This window comes from Pan paniscus, chromosome 15 (assembly GCF_029289425.2).
Source record: "Pan paniscus chromosome 15, NHGRI_mPanPan1-v2.0_pri, whole genome shotgun sequence".
NCBI lineage: Eukaryota > Metazoa > Chordata > Mammalia > Primates > Hominidae > Pan > Pan paniscus.
This window is the reverse complement of record NC_073264.2, coordinates 79,901,994-79,917,469: the sequence shown is the minus strand read 5'-3', so window position 1 is coordinate 79,917,469 and position 15,476 is coordinate 79,901,994. Positions and strand designations below refer to the sequence as shown.

Genomic DNA, 15,476 nt, shown 5'->3' with positions numbered 1-15,476 from the left:
ACTGATGTTTCCATTGTTACAAGTTCAAATGATCAATGAGCAATTCACGCTGTGAGACACAAGGCTATAAGAACATCCATGATTTTTGGTGCCTGTATAGATGCTGGTATGGAAAACATATGGTTGGGAGCTATGCTTCTGTTCAGAAATTTTTCTTCTTCATCCAGTGATATTGTAGCTCTTATTACTAATAATGACGGCTTGGAAAAATCACCTCAAAACCAAAAACTAATTAATAGCAGAGCAGGTTTAACTGGACCTGAAGATTCCATTCTTTCTATCACGCAACTCTGCCACCCATGTTGTTGTTTTGTTTTATTTTTCTGCTCTGAGTCATCATCTTCAATCTCTTTAAGGATCATTTTGAAGCTTACAGAAGCCTATAAAAAGAATACAGGAATGGGTGCAAATTTTTCTTTTTCTTTTTCTTTTTCTTTTTTTTTTGAGGCAGAGTCTCGCTCTGTCACGCAGGCTGGAGTGCAGTGTTGCAATCTCGGCTCACTGCAACCTCCGCCTCCTGGAATGGATATAAATTTCTATCCAGGGTGGGTAAGACATAAAACCTAGAATTTGATATGTGCAAAACAATACTGCACAAACAACACTTGTGCCTTAAATGTCTCTTTGAACAACCACTATTTAGGGAAAAGATGGATCCGATTTTTACTTTTATATTTTTAATTTTTGTGGGTACATAGTAGGTGTATATATTTATTGAGTACATGAAATATTTTGATACAGGCATATGATGTGTAATAATCATATCAGGGTAAATGGAGTATCCTTCACCTCAAGCATTTACCATTTCTTTGTGTTACAAACAATCCTAGTATTTTTTTTTAGTTATTTCTAAATGTACAATGAAATATTGTTGACTGTGGTCACCCCGTTGTGCTCAGATTGTTTTGGAATCACATTTTTTAAATTTAAATTTAGCCTTCTGATATTGTAGTATTTAATAAGGGTTTCTAAAAACATATTTCCCTTCAAGAGTTGGGCAAGTGCCCTCATGATAATCTATGGTATTTTCATCTCATCTGCTGAGATTTCTGTCTTTGTAAGGATGGAATACTTTTCCTCTTACTAAGAAATCTGTGCTTATCTACAGATTTCTCCTGTGGCTCAAAGTTTCAAGTCATTAAACTTACAATTGTTAATTCAATAAGTGTTCACTAATGCCTTCTATATGATTAGTACCGTGCTAGATGGTGAAGATACAATGATGAATAGTGCATTTCCCCCAATCATGAGGAATCCAGAAGTTGGTTCTGAAGATACCCATGGAAACAAATAAAGAATAGATAACTAAAAATAAAATCTCAAGTCCCTTGACTGAATGAACAGAATCCCCTATTGGCCAAGGAGTACCCAGAGAAACCTTAAAAACTAAGTTTCCAGCCATGATGGGCAGGGAGGATAGATATGCCTTAGTATATTCATGCCTCAGTATACCCCTTCCTTATTCACCTTTAACCAGGATTCTTTCCTAAGGAGCAACAGAAACCAGCTCTGGAAAAAAAAAAAAAAAGAAGCAGCAGCTGACCCATTTCTTTATTGTCTTTAGCCAATCACCTGAGGCCACAACCAGACTCTCTCTCCCTCTTTACAGTATTGATGTGACAGTTAATCAGTTTCACAAGGCATCCCTTCCTAAAAACCAACCACCATCTCTGGACCAGTTTTGGCTGACTTGTGGGGGATATACACTGGCAATTTTCATATCCTCTGGTTTACTTTTTTGATGTCAGAGGGCCAAAAACTCCACCCTCAGATCATGCTAACACAGCTATTTTTTTTTAACATGTAACCCATGAAGAGGCATGAAGCTCAATTGCACATTTGCATGGTTCTCCTCCGTAAATATTCATGACTCTTTCTATAGTGTATTAAATATGTATATTCAGCTACCCTGCTCAGCATAAATTCCTGTTCCCTTTACCCCTGATCACCTCAATGTGCTTGCTCTCAGCTTTTGCCAGAGGCTATGCTTCCCAGCCTCTGGGATGGCCAGCCTGCAGGCTGCAACCCTTTATGAGAAATAAAGTTCTCCTTTCCAATTTTATAAAACCCATGATTCTTTGTTTACAGCATATAACTGTGATAAGAGTTCTGAAAGATGTGCAAAGTGCCAGGAGAACTTAGAGGTGGAAAAACCTAGACCTGCCTGGAGTAGAAGGAAGGTTTCATCTAGGTGGTGACCCCTTGAGCTGTTATGAAGGATGAGCAGACAGCTGTTGCAAAGGCAGATACAGAGGAACAGTCTATAGGGCACACAGCAAAGCATGGACACAGAGGTAGTGTAGAAGAGCCTCGGGGATTGCAGCAGCCACAACCTGTTGGCTAAGACTAGAGGACTAGAGTACAATGGAAGGAAATAAGACACAGAGAGTACCAGCATTACCAAGAGAAGGTCAACAAAGCATCAGTCACGTGGAGAGTGACTTAATAAACATAAGTTGAATTATGGCATTCTAATGTTATCCTCTTCTTAGTTGTCTCTGCTCCTGAATAATAATTCCTAATTCATCTTCTATGCATCTCTAAATGCCAAGTACCTTTCAGTCACTGAAATAGACAATGCCTTCGAGACTGGTTATGGCAAGCATGGGGCACTAATATGCCTATAGAGCTGAGCTGAGGGAGCTTGACTCTGGAAGGTCAAGACTTCAGAAAGACTACCTACAGAGATAGGAGGTATTAGTGATTAGAAGTGGCCTCTTTCATGGGACCATCAGCACTTGTTCTAGAGTGATAGATTTCATTCATTTAGGCATTAACACTTCAGCATACAAGTGGCAGAGGCAATATGTACAATGGTGAGGAGCAGAGGCTTTGGAATGGAGCAGACTGAATCTGAAGCTAGGCAAAACATTCCATATGACTAAGTCTCATTTCTTTCTTTTCTTTTCTTTTTTTTTGTTTGTTTTTGTTGTTGTTTGTTTGTTTTGTTTTTTGAGATAGAATCTTGCTCTGTTACCCAGGCTGGAGTCCAGTGGCACGATCTCGGCTCACTGTAACCTCCACCTCCCAGGTTCAAGTGATTATCCTGCCTCAGCCTCCCAAGTAGCTGGGATTGCAGGTGTCCAAAGCCATGCCCGGGTAATTTTTGTATTTTTAGCAGAGACAGGGTTTCACCATGTTGGCCAGGATGGTCTCGAACTCCTGATCTCAAGTGATCCACTCACCTTGGCCTCCCAAAGTGCTGGGATTACAGACCTGAGACACCACACCCAGCCTCCATATGAACAAGTCTCATTTCTAAAATGAGGGTAATGACACCTACCTTATAAGATTGTGGTGAAGATTAAATAAGATAATGCCAGCAAACTTCTTATCCCATAATGGCAGAAATCACTCAATGCTATTGTTTTTACTATAATAATTAGTAGCCACCTGTCAAGTGCATGCACTTCATATAGCAATAGCAAAGACTGTCAAATGTTTATTGTAAATATCCTTGTGCATAGACTTAGTAGCCTATATTATTTTGCTGTGACAAAGGAGAAAAAGGGTCCAGGAAGATATGAAGAGGGGAAAGAATGAAGTTGTATCTTCACTTAGTATTCAATTTTCATGCCTTTGAAATGTTAACCATGAGATTCCTACTCCTCGTGTTTTCTATCAGATATGTAGAAGGATGGATAAACAAAGTCATGGATAAGTACCTGAGTACTTAACTAGTCATCACAGTGTTACCATATCTGGCTTTTCTATTTATGATGACCGGAAAGTTCTGTAAATTGGTTCTATTAGTAAAAGGGAGTTTGCTTGTCAATAAGTAAACCAAGCAGTTAAGTTAAACATTCCAACTGCCGGCAGGTATACCTGGGCAATCTGAGTTTAATTTCAATTATCAATTTCTTTTTGTAAGGAAATGGTAATCCTTCTCTAGCCAGAGATAACCGGCCCATTGGCTGCATCATTTTTTTTTTATCCGTCTTCCTTTGTGTTCTCTTTTCTCTGTGAGATGGGAAAGGTACAGAATTTTTCCAGCATTATAAAACACACTACGTGTGTGTTGCTCCATTGTGAATACTTCTTTGTGTCCCTTTCCCTTTGTCTTTCTATCTGACACACATTTGCTGCTGCCATACACTGTTTCTGCTCCTTTCAAGCATTCCGTTTCTGTTGCTCTTACCCCTTCAGTCCTATGGGCATTGTCACTCTGGTCAGTGGGGCAGTTCCTTCCCCTCGGATTCTGGGGAGGAAAGGAAGAAAAGTGCCTCCTATCACAGGAAAACCCCTCACAGGAAATAAGCAGGTCTTCCTCTCTCTCGCTTTTGTGTTTCAAATATTACTTTTTATTATACTGGAACAGAGGAGCAGCCCTCTGTTTATTGCTTTAGATTTTATCCTGCCCGCACTTGGGGATAACACCAATTGCATTTCTCTGACATCTCCTGGATTTCAGAAATAAATTTCATTCCACTCCTATTCATTGGTTTAGGTAAAGATATTCTAATTCGTTACCTTTGCAGTGATCCCCCTCTTTTTTCCCCATTAATCCTTTAAAAACAAAGTCCTGTGTCATCATTAAGAGACAGCTTGATTTAGGGGACAAAAGAGTACTCATATGATGAAGAATTATAAAACTAAATTTATAAAGGTTCATGCCTACCATTCATCACCTTGAGATTTTATGTCGAGCACTCGGTGTCCATGAGCCTTGGTTTCCCCATTTGTAATACGTTGATATTAAAAAAAAAAATGTGCCCCAGCAGGCCTATTGGAGGATCCTGAGTTCATAACCATCCAAATATTTTGCTTTAGAGGACATGATCTCCATTACATTTTGCCTCTTTTTTGGGACACATACACATTTTAATACTTTTCTACTGCAATATACTTTCAGCCATTTAGGAAGGACACTTAGATTATTATAACTCAACACTGCACCTCTTACTTGCACCCCTTGATAGCCTCTCTTGTTTTCATTTTTCCACAGGGTCCCTTGAGGAATCTTTGAGGACAGTGCTGCTGACAGAGGGCTGGCACAGGCTTGGGGATGACAATGATTTTCTGAACAGATATTATATAGTCAGATTTCCTCTGAAACAGCTTAATTTTGAGAAGGAAATGTATAAAGTCTTCTTAGTTTTATTTCCCTAACTTCAAATAAACTCAGAGTTAAAAAGCTATGTGATTCTAGTAAGTCAACAGAACAGCCAGAAAATTACTCCATTTTTTTTTTTAGAAATAACATCTCCTGGTCTGTAAAGTTTTCTTCCCAAAATTGGAAACTGTGTTTCCTGAGATGCTTTGAATCAGTAAACAGACTTTCATTTCGTGGCTAATTATTCCGGAAACTCCAGAATTCAAATTATATTATCTTTTATGATATGCATAAAAACAACTGCAATTTATATATATATGTGTATATGTACTTTATACATATAATTTATATATATTAGGCATAATGAAAGGGAAATACATCCATTAATACATTTATCTTGTTACCAAACAAGAATAAAGAATTTATGTTAATAATATTAGCTTACCAAATGGTCACTGTACATCCTACACCACATAGAGGTCAAACGGTTAAAAGATAAACTGAGGCACAATAAAAATTTTAAGGACCTTATTAACAAACAGTGATTCATGAATTGGACAGGGAAGCTCTAAATCAAAAGTGGCTCAGGAGCTCCACTGAGGGAATGCAAATAGCAGGCTTTTATAGGATAAATAGGTGAGTAAAGCAAAGAAAATATTTGATGGATTACAGTTACACTGTTGCCTTATTTGGCCTATCCTATTGGAAAGTCCCTAGTTATATAATTATAAATTTGTTGGCTGCTTCTGATTGGTTGAGCTTACATTCTGTTTTCTCTGAATATAGGTATTTATGAGCTGTAGCTCAAATTAACTTTTGCTCTTATTTGCAAATCCAGCAAGGTTAAGGTCATTTATGCGGCCTAACTGGCTTTGTTCTGCTCAGGGATTTCTCAGGCCCAGTTTCCATTTAAATTTACCATAATACCTCCTAATTTTCAAAATATAAACTGTGCCTGAAACTAATACGGTCCTAATTTGGTGTCCATGAGAAATTAGTTTCAGGACCCTTGTGAATACCAAAATTTGTAGATGCTTGAGTTCCTTATATAAAATGGTGTCTTATATTATGTGCATATAAACTATGTACATCCTCCTATACTCGAATCTCTAAATTACTTATAATATTTAACACAATGTACATGCTATGCAAATAGCTGTTATATGTATTTTTATTTGTATTATTTTCTATTGTTATATTGGTTTTTTATTGTTTTTGAAAATTATTTTCAATTTTTTTGTTAGTTGAATCTGCAGATGCAGAACCAGCAGTTACGGAGGACCAACTGTACTTACAGAATTTGTCACCTTGTATATCTGACTATAGCAATTAGACACATAAAATGGATTGGAGTACATAAAGAAATCTTGGAAAGGTAGAAGGAAAACAGAAACAGTATTTTTACTCAAAATTACAGTCCCTGAAATATCAGCCTTTTAAAGGGGAGCAGAAACACAGCTTGCGAGGCTCCAAGCAAGTGGTCAGATGAAGGCGGACAAATCAAAACAAAAAAGGAAATCAGGAAAATCCCTAAGTAAACCAGCATTTAGGGCCCCATCATGAGAAATGCACACACATTGTGAAAAAAGACATCATTATGTTGAATTGAATGTTGAATTAGTCCTGAACAAAATCCATAAGAGACTCATCTGGATTTTAGAGATACATACATCTGAGGTCCAATTTCTTCAAGAAAAACAAGAAATGGCGGTGGGCAATGTGAAAGGGAAGAGTAGGGTGGGATAAAGAAATTACTCAGTCTATGAGAATTCCTCCTCCATTTTCCTTGGAAATTTGCAGTATAAATTCCTAAAATGACACTCAGCTCTTGGAACTCTGCTTACTCTCAGTAAATGTCCATGGAATAAGTGAATGAGGAAGAACAAGGAAGAATGACAACATGCAATATTTACAGATACACGTTCATCTTCCTTCATGAAATTTTCCTTACTTTCAACCAAAATATGGCCCAATCAGACTTCATGAAAATATTTATTTGTCAGAAATCTCTTATTTTACAGAGAAAGTAATATATATTCCTTTAGATTATTAGGTTAAGACGACAAATTCACTCCTTGGTTAACTTTCTTCCTTTCTGAGTGACAACAAGACAAAACACTGTACTTTACAATTTTTAGGCTTGTACCTTGCATGTTGATTCTTAACAATTTTGTATAAATAATAAATTAAGGTAGCGCAATGGATACAATTCATTACCCCATTCACTTACTTAGCAATTATTTACCAAGCATATACTATATCCAAGGTAGCTTCAAGTCATAAAAATCATACAGTGGCAGATATCAATGTAAAAATTTTAGGCTGTACTGGCATTAGATCTTTCTCTCTCTCACTCTTTGTGTGTGCAGGTGTGTGTATACATACCTCCAAACTAGGTACACTAACTTTATATATCTAAACCATGTACACTAATTTAACATAATACAGCAGTTCAAATTGTGATTGATAAACAGTTATATGAGTCTATATACTGCCTCTATTAACCTGATATTTAACAATATAAAATTTCTACATTGGCTGGGTATTTGCCTATTTTAAGATGTTCAGATATTAAAAATTTATTCCTTTGTCTAGCAATCCTTCCTAGAATTCAGCAGCTCTATTAACTTTGTTTATATCCATATATCTTGCTATGGTTTGGATATGGTATGTTCCCCCCAAAACTCATGTAGAAATTTGCTCCCTTTTTTTTGTGGTGGCAGTGCTCAGTGGGAGGCGTTTGAGTCACGGGGTGAATCCCTCATAAATAGATTAATGCCCTCAGGCAGGGGTTAGTGACTTCTCTTTGTACGTGGGAATAGATCAGTACCCTTTAGAGTGGGTTGTTAAAAAGAGTCTATATTCTTTGGTTTCTCTCTCTTGCTTCCTCTCTCACCAAGTGATCTTTTTGCACATACTACCTCCCCTTCTGTCTTCCTCCATGAGTGGAAGCAGCATGAAGCCCTCGCCAAATGCAACTGCCCGCTCTTGAAACTTTCAGCCACCAGAATCAAGAGCCAAATAATCCTCTTATCTTTATAAATTACCTAGCCCCAAGTATTCTATTATAGCAACACCAAATGGACTAAGACATAACTTATGAGGGCTTGTGCTTTTAACAAGTTCTTTTTCTCCTCCTCTTTTGCTGTTTCCTCTACTTCTTCCTTTGATGAGACAGAGCATACTCTCTTTTGGAAACCACTTATTTGTAATTTAATGCCTCAAGTTCACATCACGTTTACTTTTTAATTTGGTGCTAGATCCCATTCCCTTTATTCTTTCTAAATTTCATATGAAACTTACAATTGAGGAAACTAAGAGTTGAAGTAACTTGTCAAAGACATGTAGCTCATTTGTGGCATAGACAAGTGTTGAACCCAGGCTATTTGGCTCCAGTGTCCTCCTTGCTCTTTGTAATTGCACTAAATGCCTGTCTGTGCTGAGATCCCAACACAGATCAATAATAATATAGGAGATAAATTACACAAAATTACTAAAACATATTGCTACTTTTCTACAATATCCCTGTTTATTAAAACAAGATTAACATATGAAATGTTGCTACAGCAGATTGCTATTAAAAGATTTCTGATATAAGTGGTCACCAAAGTCATGAATGACAATGATCCCTATGTATATTTGAAGATGTTAAAGGATGGGAGGAAAAGATCTATGGGAAATAAATATGTGACAGCAACATTTTGAAAAGCTATCTTAAGAGAATGAAAATACAGTTTGATAATACGATGTGTGTTACAAGAGTGAGGAGAAGCAAACACATATATTGCTGGTAGAAATATAACTTTGTAAAACCTCTTTGGAGTGCAATTTGACAATATATATCAATATTTATAATGCACTTATCTTTTGACTCAGCAATTCTACCTTTAGGAATTTATCCAACAGATCTTCTTATACATGTATGCATTAACTAATGAACAAAAGTATATACTTCTTACATTTTTAGTAGTAAAAAGCTGAGAAAAATTTAAATGTAGGGTGCTGATTTAATAAAATATAGCATCCCCCTAAAATGAAATGTTATGTGGCTATTAGACGGAATAAAATAAACCTATATATTCTTACATGGAATAGTCTCTAAGACATTTTGAGTGGAAAAATAAGATGTGGAAAAGCTTGTTGGTATTTGTGTCAAAAAGAAGGAGGAGCAGAAAGAAGACAAGGAGAAGAACGTGGATATAATTATATGTTGTATACTCATAGGCTACCCCTGAAAGAAGATACAAAAATCCCTAATAAATTTGGTTGCCTTTGGGAAAAGGAGTTTGAGGAATACGATGAGTGGGAAGAATTTTTACTATTTTGCCTTTTGTTCCATGTATAATCTTATTAACTATTTTTAAATAAACCAATCTGAATTAATATTTATTAAGAAGTGTTTAATATTATATATTTAGGAAGCATCCCACTATCATACTAAAATCTGGCTGTTATTGATACGATAAATATTGTTACACTTGAAGTGTACTATATGTTACAAGAAATATAAAACATACCAAAAGAAGCAAAAATATGCGTTATGAAGATAGAAACTCTGAAGTGCAATGCTTATAGCTTGCTTATAGTTTGACAGAGAATACATTATGATACATAGGCTCTTGCTTTTCCATCTCTGCTAAGATTCTAATAAGTGGCATCACCAGGTAAATGGCTGACAGTAATGATTACTTGACTTTTAAAATGGATACCAAAGAGGGTTCTACAATTTCCTTTGAGAATGACTTTTAGTAATGAAGAAGTCAGCCCTCCTTATTGGTCTGAGGCAAGAGTTTCTGAGTTAAAGGAAAGAGCTAAACAATTTGGCTCTGAGATTCTCAGATAAACGATTCGTAAAGATGAAATAACATATTCTTGTACCATGGAGAGGAAAGACAGAGTAAAAGAAAGAGAAGAAAACTGTAAGTCCAGTATAATAAACTGCAGCTCACTAAACTATGCCTAAATTAAGCTATAACCACCCACATGCTGTTAATTTTTCCAAAGCACTGATGGAGTCTGCTTAGAAACTTAAGGCAGAGAAGCTAAGGGAAAAGGCAAAAAAAAAAAAAAAAAAGAAAGAAACAAATTATCCAAGCAAGTCCAAGAGGAGAAAGACTCAAACACTAGTAGTCTTGGGAGATAAAATTTGCAGATATCATATCCTTGTGATGTTATTTTCATACATCTCTGAGATTACTGTGCACCTCTATGATGAAACAAAGATATCAGCTTATATAGGGAATACACAAGATCATCAAAGCTATTCTCTGACACAAATAACTCTATTGTGGCACTTAAGTGTCTTAAGGTCAATATATTTTTGTACAGCACACTACTTCCTTTCTCCTCTGTGTCTAAGAAGAAAAAATAAACCTTGTCACAGAGAAATTAGTGGGTCTTCAGGTTCAAAGTAATTAGTGAGAGAGACACTGTTACATATACCTAAATAATCAGGCTTATACACAAACTCACAATTTCCATGCCACATATACACTCCATTTTAGAAAGATAATGAAGATGGCCACAACACAGAAGAATTAGCGTTTGAGAGGAAAGAGAAATAGAAAAAGAAAGAAAAAGTTGAAATTCATTAATATGTGTTTACTGTATTCATTCAAGCTATCCATATATTTAATTATTATTAGTTCTCTATATTCATTCATACTGCACATGGCTTGAAAGGGATAGAATAAATTAGTGGCTAGGAAATCACAGGGAAAGGCACAATCAGACAAGGTCAAAGACAAAAAGTCATTTTCCATACTTTCACTTGTGCACTCATGACACCAATGAGAAGTTCATACCTGTTTTCAGAACTGCATGCCTCTTAGGTTACTGCCAGCCTTACGGAACTACAGCCATAGGAACAGGACATTTCCTCCAGAAATTCTCCAGAAAACAGCTCTGGTTCTTTTTGCTTTTGTTTTTGTTTTTGTTTTTGAGATGGAGTCTCGCTCGGTCGCCAGGCTGGAGTGCAGTGGCACAATCTCAGCACACTGCAACCTCCGCCTCCTGGGTTCAAGCGATTCTCCTGCCTCAGCCTCCCGAGTAGCTGGGACTACAGGTGCACACCACCACACCTGGCTAATTTTTGTATTTTTAGTAGAAATGGGGTTTCACCATGTTGGCCAGGATGGTCTCGATCTCTTGACCTCGTAATCTGCCTACCTCGGCCTCCCAAAGTGCTGGCATTACAGGTGTGAGCCACCACATCCGGCCAGTTCTGTTTTCCTTTAGTAGTGTTCCAGGTCACCCTGTAGTTCAATTCGCCATGATGGCTGCCAACTCTGTTGTTCTTTTGCAATTTAAAAATAAATTCTAAGCTAGAACTATATGTATTAAGTGTATTAAGAAATATATTCCTGCCAGATGAATCAAATTCAGCAACAAACTTGATTCAACCAAAGACCTTGATTTACACACTCTGTAATATATGTTTATTGATAGTAACTAGAGAGCAATTTATGGTGTGGTATTCTTGGAGGATTTGGAAAGCAGGAGTAGTAGGATTTGTAATGAATAATAATGAATATATCATAGATACCATGAGGAAAGACAAAGTATTAAAAAAGAGAAGTTAAGAAAGGCAGAAAGAAGAGCTGATTAGAAAATTGTTTTTCTTCTTGGGAGGAAATACTTGGCATGGAACTGGGCCATAGTCTCTGACAAAAGGGCCAGGAAGTGAAGCCAAAAGGAAGAAGGCTAGAAGAAAACTGCTTTTTTCCCCCTCAAGATCACCCTTCTCTCTCATGGCCCATTGATTTCTCTCGATGCTGGAAGATCATCCTTCTTTTTCATGCTCTTGTCTCCATTAAAGAGTGTCACAGAATGCCTTGGAAATAGCCATTTCCCAGAACAAACAACATTTTATAGCAGATGAACAGGAAAAAAAAAATAGCTGATGTCATTCAGTATTTTACCCAAGTGACTTTTCAGAGGACAGGCATTCTAAAAAAGAACGACTGGAAAAGTTCACAAACTTATAATCCACCTTGATTCAAATTTAATTCAGTATTTCCCTTCAAGGGGAAAAAAAAAAGAAGCTCTGTTTTGAAAATTAAGCAAGGTACCCTATGACGTCTATTGAAATAGCAGCAAGAGGTAAGGCTCAGGGAAAACCTCCTCTCCCTCAAACCCAGGGTGCAAATACTCTCACAGTTGAAAATCAGATAAGAGTAAGGACTGGCACACCTATTACAGAGACAATGTGAGATCCTGTAACAGGTCAAGCTATGAAATCTGACATGGAGTCAATAAGAAGAGGGGCTTAGAAGTTCGGATCACGTAGGCCCTTTTTCTCTCCAAATTTAATTGCATAGTCTTCTCAAACTTTTCCACTCAAATGCCAATAATACCAGGGATGAAACAGAGAAGATTCACAATAAAAATGAAATATCTTTGAATTCTTATGTTTTTTTCTTAAAGATTTATGCTTATTTGCATTCTTCTGCATAATATATCAATTTGGTTTCAATTTAAACTTTTACTCCATATTAACAATTAAAATTAGCTTCAGAAAAAAATGTATTATATTTACTTTGTGACTCTACATAACCCTAGATACATGGTTACATTGTCTAGCTCTAAAGGTGTTAGATTAGTTTAAAAGACCCATGTATATTTGTTTTTTCCAGTCAAACACTGGTCAACCATTGAGCACTGTATTATTTCTCTGATATTAAATTTCCAACAAAATTAATGTTCTTAGTACACTAAAGGTTTATTGTGAAAATCTCAAAAACAATTTCCAAAATCTAATCTTGATTCTTTATGTAAGTATTGAATTGAAATCAGTTATATTCTTTCTATACTTTGTGATCAAAGCTGGGAATATAACTTTGCTGACATATTTTCCTCTCAATGCTGTTTTTGGTGGGGTGTAAATAGAAAATATTTTATCAGATTAAGAAAACCTGCTGTCATCTGTGTCACCATCTTCCCAACAGAGGTAATCCTGGAAGTTGTCTTATGATGACTTTCCGTGGCTGACCATGTGGAATATATGGGATTGACTTCATGAGAAAGTGGGGATAGAACAGCAAAAGCAAATTCTGATATCCTGATTAAATAACTGCTTCAGTTCCCTGTTCTCCAAATAAGTCTCTGAAGCTAGAAGATGCTAGATGTAGCTTCGGATACGAGGCTTTCCACCTTTATGCTGGGTTTCCACCTTATTTCCTTCTGAAAACCAATGCAAAAGGAAAGAGAAAATATTTCCATAGAAATGCCATTAAAATTTTTTGAAGAAGCAAGATACAAATGACTATATAACAATTTGTCTAATTCTATGTACATAAAATGTCCAAAAAATGCATATTTATTGGAACAAAGCACACCAATAGTTACCTAGGATGATGGGTAGGAGCAGGGATTAGCTACAAATGAGCAGAAAAGAAATCTTGGGGATGATGGAAATGTTCTAAAATGTGATTGTGGTGATATTTGGACAACTTTATAAGTTTAATTATCATCCTTAAACTGTAGGTTTATGATGGGTAAATGTAGTGGTATGAAAATTGTATCTCAATAAAGCTGCTTAAAAAAACAAACAAACCAAAAAAACAGGAACAGACAACTCCAGGCTTTGGAGAGAAAGGATGTTTCAATTAGGCTTTTAATGATCTAAATATCATGACAAATTTCTGGCTAATTAGAAATATTTAAACACAGAAAATAGGCCATTGCTTAAAATAACTGTAAGTGATGCCAAGACAAGGATAAAGCACTCTATTTAGTAAGCAGTTGCTTATATCGGTATTTTAAATTTCTTCTTTTTGTGTTAACTTAGATGGAACATTTGCCCCCCAGAAAGTAGAATTGGGCTTTATTAGTTTGTCATGCCTATAATATATCTTCTACCAAGAAAGAAGTTTAAACTAGCACCTATAAAAGACTTACTAGGATGGAATCAACAAGTAAACCAAATGTAAAAGTTGGATTTTTCCTAGTGAGGAAAGAATTTTAAAAATGATGAGATACTATGGAGAATTACATGTGCTAGATATCAACTAATCCAGTTTTTCTTCTCCTGGGTGCAGTAGCTGACTCCATTTCCCAGCTTCCTTTGCATGTAGGATGGAGTCATGTCTAGCAAACCAAATATGGATAGAAGCGATGTTTGTTACTTCCAGGCAAGGCAATAAAACCTACTGCACAACCACCCAGCTCTCTCTCTCTCTCTCTCTCTTCCCTACGGACACAGCCAGAAGTAAAGAACTCCGAGGTGGTGGACCCACCTCATGGAAGGATCCTAGATCCCTGAATTACCTCTTTGAAGAGAGCTGTCTGGGAAAACTGACCAATTAGCATTGGACTTTGACTGAACAAGAAATAAACCCTTCTTTTGTTGAGCCATTATAATGTTGGGATTGCTTGTTACAGTAGTTAGTATTAATAAGCCTAATATAATATGCTATAGTACTCAAAGCATATTTCTTCCTTTGTTCCTTTCATCATCTAGGCCTATTCTTTCTCTTGTGCCTATTCTTCCTATTTATCTTCATATTCCCCTTCTACATGTTGACTCAAGCTAATGTTTACTTCTAAGGAAGAGGAAGAAATACATGAGTAGTTTTCATCCTGTGCCTTGTTAGGACCCTTCTTCAAGAACTAGGGTATCTGAATGGGATAAGGTGAAAATAATACTGCAGTTCTTCCTTTTGCAGAGACTGAGTGTGTCACAAGTCTTTGGTTAAAGTGTTGCCTTATCACCAATAGCAGTGATCTGCCCACCTGCTAGAAGTTCCCAACAGAGATAAATACTGGGAAAGAAATGTCAGAGTTGGCAGCCACCTGTGGGTCAAGAACAGTGCTTTTATTTTCTAAACTGTTTGGTAGTGGAGAAGTGCATGCTGGTTGCCCTAAAGCTTTTTGTTCACTCTCAGAGTTACCTCCCAAAAACAATAAATCATCATTTCAACTTGATTTTTCATTATTTCATTATTCATGTGCCCTTGCCTTCTTTTCTTCATATAGAGCAAATGCAAGGAAAGAAGAGAGGACCTGCCCTCACTTCAGAAACCACACCCAAAACCACATTCAGCCCTTCACCCTCACCCAGCCCCCCATCTTCTTAGCCCCAGATCCCCCCCACTCCATTGTTAAAAGAAAAAATAATTCAAATAAAAAACAGCTCATAAAACAGTAAACAAAATAAAGTCAGTTTTTTTTTTTTTTTTTTAAAGAACAAAATGAAACTTGAGGGAAAACTTACTGGAGTTACAGTTTATCCTGATACAGTCTAGATGGGGAAAAATAAATGAAAGATGAAATTGCATCCTTCAAGGTAACAGCTGCAGACATCCAAAAACAATCAGTCCACCCTTCCGGGGACAGACACACGTAAGAAATGTGGCCATTTTATATATATAAAGTATGTACAAGTTTAAGGGTGGGTGTATATGTACAGTATATTATTTAGTAA

The 15,476-nt window shown here is 36.5% G+C and overlaps 1 protein-coding gene across 32 annotated transcripts in view; it reads right to left on the bottom strand.

The window, feature by feature from the left end:
* NRXN3 (neurexin 3) overlaps window positions 1-15,476 on the bottom strand; it is a 1,742,415-nt gene that overhangs the window by 1,038,151 nt on the left and 688,788 nt on the right. For 25 of the 32 annotated variants that reach the window (XR_008620931.2, XR_008620932.2, XM_055097889.2 and 22 more), the window contains one exon: window positions 15,267-15,293. The exons of the other annotated variants lie outside the window; for them this stretch is intronic. Coding sequence is in view for 23 of the 25 variants with exons in the window: in XM_055097889.2 (XP_054953864.1) it covers window positions 15,267-15,293 (27 nt within the window). In the remaining 2 variants the exon portion in view is untranslated. The remainder of the gene's footprint in view (window positions 1-15,266; window positions 15,294-15,476) is intronic. 32 annotated transcript variants of the gene reach the window in all.